The sequence below is a fragment of the Eurytemora carolleeae genome, unplaced genomic scaffold, assembly GCF_000591075.1.
Source record: "Eurytemora carolleeae unplaced genomic scaffold, Eaff_2.0 scaffold900, whole genome shotgun sequence".
Taxonomy (NCBI): domain Eukaryota; kingdom Metazoa; phylum Arthropoda; class Copepoda; order Calanoida; family Temoridae; genus Eurytemora; species Eurytemora carolleeae.
This window is the reverse complement of record NW_019396786.1, coordinates 111,567-118,183: the sequence shown is the minus strand read 5'-3', so window position 1 is coordinate 118,183 and position 6,617 is coordinate 111,567. Positions and strand designations below refer to the sequence as shown.

General features: G+C 31.5%; 1 protein-coding gene across 1 annotated transcript; it reads left to right on the top strand.

Moving 5' to 3' along the window:
- Positions 1-1,011: 1,011 nt before the first annotated feature.
- On the top strand, positions 1,012-1,522 carry LOC111708689 (uncharacterized; the record flags this gene model as incomplete). The annotated part of the gene is given in 1 exon segment (XM_023482135.1): positions 1,012-1,522. A coding segment is annotated over 1 exon segment (390 nt), but the record flags the coding sequence as incomplete, so codon positions are not given.
- Between the last annotated feature and the right edge of the window lie 5,095 nt (positions 1,523-6,617).

Sequence of the window (6,617 nt, the reverse complement as noted above, 5' to 3'; positions counted from 1 at the left end):
CGTGCGATATCGATATTGACTCTAGTTCTGAACCCTCTAGTAATAAGTTATAAGAAATATATATACTGGAAGTTATTGATGCGTTTTATTAGAGTCTGACTCACGTCCTCTATATTGGTGACCCCTGACTTTGAACATACAGTTAAACGCTATCCAGTTTAGTGATTTTCTTGAACTTTGAACATTAAGTGATACATCCGAGCATCATGACCGACACGAAAGTAACTCCAACCGAGTTCGTCGCCAAAGTCTCCGTCAAGCTCNCCCCCCCCCCCCCGGGGTAAGATTTTTCACTAAAGAATGAAGGGATGAAGGTCTTCTTTTCCTTAATCCTTAAAGTTGTGAACCCATGCTGTCATTGGAATAAAGAATTGAACATAAAAATAGTAATAATGATAGTTAATAATGATACTGATAAATGTAGAATTTTGCCAAAAACCACGGTTTTTTTCTTTGTGCTTAAATCTGTTTTGAAAAAATTCTATTTTTTTTAAAATTAGAAATGCAACAATTAGATAATAATAATAACCCGCTGAAGGGCCTGGCGTTGCCCATGGAAAAAAAATTTGAAAAATATATTAAAAAAATTATTATTAGTCGAGATATTTAAGTCGGTGGGTTTGGCTTCTCCAGATCTGGGTCATCTGATTAAATACTGGAAAGAGGAGGATGACTCAGCATCCTCAGACAATGAAGGACATGAAGAGGATGAAGGACATGATGACGATGAAGGACATGAAGACGATGAAGGACATGAAGAGGATGAAGCCGAAAGAAAACTAAAGTTTGTTCATCTAAGGAGACTTTAGGTAGCAAAATTTTATCTCAAAATAAATTAAAATAATATAAAGATTTATAAGAAAATAATTTAAACATACAATTTATTTTTAGTCAAGATTGTAGTCGATTCCATATGGTTAGCTGCAGATCCTTACTGGAAAACTAGACCTAGAAGTTAAGGTTGTTCATTAAGGTATTCTGCTTGCGTCAAGGTCTAACTAAGGTCAGTTAGTTCTTACCCTTCACCGTGACAAGACGTGAGTGTGTGTGTGTGCGCTCGGTCATCTGGCACTAATTATCTATAAGTTCATGTATAGATAGTTCAGTCAACAAGTTATACAGGGTGTATAAAATGGCTGGTAGGAAAAATGCAAACCATGAAAAACCTCCAAGGGCTACTAACTCCAAGGAAAATAACAAGTCAGAAAATCACCCAGAAATAGAAATTGCTGCCCTAGATTCTATTCTCAAAAACCTGTCCGATCTAGGAATTGGTTCTGAGACTGATATACAACCTGAAAAATCTAGTTTTGGTACAATTCTAAACCATTTAGTTGAAATTGTGGTTATACTGAGCAAGGAGATATCAGAGCTCAAACAACAGAAGCAAGAAGAGAAGGAGATAAAAAACCAGCTTAGAAAATGTGAGGACGACCTAGATGAATCAAAACAGCGTCAATTAAAAGGAAACCTCATCCTCTCCTGTCAAAAACCAAAACCTGGCAGTCCATCCATCATCAAANTCAAAATGCAGATTTTCAATATTTTCTTCCTCTACTTTCATCTTACAACGAAAACTTTTAAATCCAAGAAATTGAATAATTAAATTTGTGGAATTTGATTGTCAAATTCTCATAGGTTTATTTAAAAATAAAAGGACTTTCAATTTTGACAAATGAAAAGATGTCTAGAACTGAATTAAAAATGAATTAAAAGAACTGTAAATCTTCCACCTAAAGGGTTTAGCTTAAATCGTAGTTTTAAATGGACTGTAAGCGTATTTTCAAGTGACCCTTCATAATCAAAGATGGCACTGCCCGATTTTCAAGGTCAGATTAAGGTTTCAAGGATACCGTTGTAAAACAAGCATAGTCATCTTTGCATGGAATTGGTGGAGGGTCCGGTCACTTGAAATTACGCTTACAGTCCCTATAAAACTACGATTTAAGCTAAACCCCTCAGGTGGAAGATTTTGTATGAATCTAGATAACAACAGTTTCTACCCCAATCTCCTCTTTGATTTGACAAGTGTATCTTTTTATTGAAATTTGCACAATGATACCCTGGTTCAATAATGAGGAAGATAAAATGATTTAATTCTAATAATTTCTCAATTGTTTCATAGAAACCCCAAATAAAACTAAACAGATTCAAACATGTCAAACTATCATATGAAGAGTTTTTAAAAATTTTGTATAAGATTTAAAAAAGAATTATCCCGCTGCGTACACTCCCTTTCCCGTATACTTCTTCACCACCTCCTTAACTTTTTCCTGATTTATCATCATTGTTATGTTTAAATGTACACTGTACAATTTACAACCATGTATTTATTTACAATTCTCTTATAATGGGCCAACCAATTAAAGCAACGTACTCTGGTTAGGCGGGTCCAAACTTCATTGTAAATTTGTAATTTTTTATTTGTATTATCTCGTGCTTTGTAGTTGAATAAAAATATATATATATATAACTGAGCCTGAAAATCACAGATTCAAAAGTTTGTTTCGCCCTTGATGCAAAATTTTACGCAATCGAAAAAAATGTCATTTATTCGAAAAATGCTTTATTTTTAATATTCTTGATTAATTTTTTTTAAATTCTACAAATATAAGAAAATTGAATGTTTTATAAAGAATTTAAAATTTTGGAACTAGAGGGATTTCTAATGATTGTAAAAATAAAAAGTAAATTTCCCCCCATGTGTCCAACCTAAGCGGATTAATGAAACTTTTCAACCCTAACTTTTTAATTATTTTCTTATTGTGTTAAGAAAAGTACTATTCTCTAAGCTTTTGATCAATTGCAAAATAAACTTTTTTTATTTATTTGCGCCAAAGTTTAAGCTACAGATATTGAAAAAAGAAAGAGAAAAAAGAAAGAGAAAGGGGACTCNCCCCCCCCTCCCTCTGCATCTGAACTGAATCAGTAAAACCTATTATTACAGGCCCCTCCTGGAACAAATTCCTGAATACGCTCCTGCCAGACATAGATATTATGTATTTGAGTTGGGTTTAATAAGTTTTTAAATTATTTATATCTAATAATTGAAGGTTAAAGGGTAATATAAACTATGAAAGAATTGGAAGAAGTTTTCATATCAAATTACATTAGCATCAAGAAATCTGGCGGAGTTAAATCTTTGATATTTCAATTTAAGCCATTTAATCTAGCAGAATTTTAAGTTTGAAATATAAGGCATCAACGTTTTAGGTCCTAAATATATATTACAGTGATACAAAGGCTCTAAAAGGGTCATTCAAAATTCAATGAAAAGTTTGCCTAATTAACTCTTTTAGCTCTGTCATGTACAATGTACATATTTAAGCATACAAAAAGTATTTGGTGAGGGAAAATTAAAGGTGATGGCGTTGGGACAATTTAGATTCGACCCGATCTTGAAAATTGATGCTTCTTTTTATAGCTGTCTGGATCTATTTCATAGCTGTCTGGATCTATTTTATACATGGATTAGAGTTTGAGGAGAGTATTTAGTTGTTTTGCCAGAAGTAATCTTGGTTCACAAAGCATTTCCCCCCATACCCCGCTGTTTAGAATTGGATTATTATGGAACGGAATGTTTGTTTATTTTTAGCAAGAAAGATTTATGAATCCCTCATTGCACTGTAAACATTGCAAAACTTAAAACCTTACTAATTAAAGAGAGTAGGGGTGGGGTGAGAAAAAGTGTTTTAACCAAATTACAAAATTGTAATTATTCCTTTAGCTTTACATCACAAAACACTCAACCCACACTAGTTGGAGTAGTTTAAAGCATTGAGAACACATGGCAAATAGAATCCAAGTAAATGGGTGTTTTTGTAAAAAGTAAAGAATAAGGAGTTATATAAACAGAAAAGGGGATACAAATTTTTCAAAAAACCAAAATGACACATTTTTTCAGAATCATATAATAAATTGAGAAATGAGTGTTATTTATGAAAATGACATTCACTAAGAGGATGTTTAAGATGTGATGTAAACTTCTGTTCATTTCAACTATCAGGCCGACCTGAAAAACTCAATAAGGGTTAAGATTAATGAATATGTAGACTAAAATACTAGATTTTTAACATTTCACACATTATTGTTTATCAAGATAGATAATTGGCCTGCTTAATAATTAAGAAGCTATGATTTCATTAAAAACAAAAAATGAAGATTTGAGTGTAACTATAAATAAATGCACTGCTGAAAATTTTTGAATCACTAATAGACAATTCTTATTTTCAATACAGGTAAAGGAAATGATGTAAATGATGTAAATGATGTAAATGATGTAAATGATGTAAATGATGTAAATGATGTAAATGATGTAAATGATGTAAATGATGTAAATGGTAAATGATGTAAATGATGTAAATGATGTAAATGATGTAAATGATGTAAATGATGTAAATGATGTAAATGATGTAAATGATGTAAATGATGTAAAGATTATAGAAAGCTCAATCATGAAAATCTTCAGTTTTCTCAAAACTAAAATTTAAAAAAAAAATGTCTGCAGGCTTATAATGAGTTTACGTATCAACTTCTTCTAAACCTGGCCATATTTTGTCTATAATATATTTGTTTCCATGTTACTCTTTGCTGTACGATAGTTCATTAGAATCATTAATATAATAAAAGAAGGAAAAGGATAAGCATCTCAAAATACATACAAAAATAATATAAACCATATCATTTTACAAGACAATATAGAAATAAAAATTCCCAAATAGGTTATTTCAGATAGCACTCAATTTTTCTTTAACTTGAAGAAAAATAATCCTTTATACAAAATATTGGTAACAAACATTGGATTTTATTTCTTTTTTCGTTTCCTTCTTTTCATTTTTCATTTTCTTTTTTTGTCTTAGAAAATGTGCTCCTCCTTTTCATCCCTTCCGAGGTAAAATGGGGGTTCGTTCCCCTGTGCCCCCCCCCTAGCTACGAGCCTGTATAATAAGGCATACCGGAACGGTGCACCAAATAAATCAATTCTCTCTTGTGAGATTCTAGTGGCGTAATAATCAAAATAAATAAAATCAAAATAAATAAACAAAAATAATCAAAATAAAGAAACAAAAATATTAATCAAAGAAAATGAAAAAAATAAACAAAATAAAATAGCTGAGTGTTAGTAATTATTTGTTGTAAACTCTTTTAGATTTTCTGGACTTCTATAAGCTGTAAGTAAAAAAGTACGTATGAATTATTAATAAAGTTGACAGAATAAGAATAACAACTTATAAATATGCGAAAATAAAATACATGTTTATGCAGTGAAAATATCAATAAATACCTTGTCACTTTTTATTTTAGAATGCGCTAAAAATATGTTATTATTAACGAAAAGCAGGTTTATATCTGTAAACCTCATCAAATTGTTACATTTAAAATTTATCCTTAAGGAACTGAATACTTGCAATTATCCCTGTAGCAAAAAGTTTTGTCACAAAATCTCTTTTTTTTCTAATCCCTATATTATTGCAACCCGATATGATTTCTTATTTTAAACATTGAATTCTGTTGAATCAATTTAAAATATTAAAGGTTTACACCATCAGATTGCAAAGATAAAGGGATAAGAAAAAAATAGTTTGCTTAAAAAAACTCGTTTTTTTCTATGATTTGCACACTATCTGGAAATTTAAACATATTTGTTCTAGTCGATTAGTTATTCATTGAGAGAAGTTATTAATAAAAATATGCAAAAGGAATTAAGCTTTCGCCACAAATTCCTATTTTCTATTCCCCATATAATGGTGTAGATCTTTGATAATTCAAACTTTGATTATTTGATCCTACAGAATACATATGTTCAAATATAAAAGGTCCATGACATCGGGTTGCAACAATATAGGGATTAGAAAACCAGAGGTTGTGGTAAAAATCCTTTAAATCTGACGTGGACCTTACTTTAATTGTCGTTTCCCCTTGTTGAAGTGAAGAATCCTGCATCTCATTAGAGCAAAGTGGAACTCAGAGATTATATGGAATTCTTACTGGGCACTTTAAGGGCTTTTCAGCTTTATTCTCTCCGGGCAAATTGAGGAGAGAGTACAGTTGCGAACTAAGAAGATTAGTTAAATTGCAAAAGTTGTTGCAATTTCTTCCCTCAGTCCCATATTGGAGGCGAGATTTAAAAAGAAGAAGCTATTCCAAACAAACCTATATATTTGTGGGATACATTTATCAACACACGCATCAACACATAGACATACAGCTGTCTAACAAATATACGTGGAATAAGGGTCTACAAACTCATTTGTAATCGGGCTTTCAAGATTTGACAATTTATTTTATCTAAGTACCATTTCCGAGCGTAATTTTAGACTATTTTAGATCTAATATTGACACTTCTATTGGCTCCGTTTGCACCCTGTAGATATTATGATGAGATGGGACCCTTCTTGTTGTATGTTGACATTATTTTATCCTGACTTTGAGAACTTTCTTAATTTAAAATATATAAAGGTTGTTACGCGAGCCATGCTCCGTAAGTAAAGTTTATGTGATGCCCCTGTGAAGTTCTGAGTTCACCCTGTATATCTGTACAGAAAAGAGGTCGGAAAACTAGTTTGAGAAACTGTATACGGACTTCCTACGCATGCGCAAGATTCCTACGTTGGAGC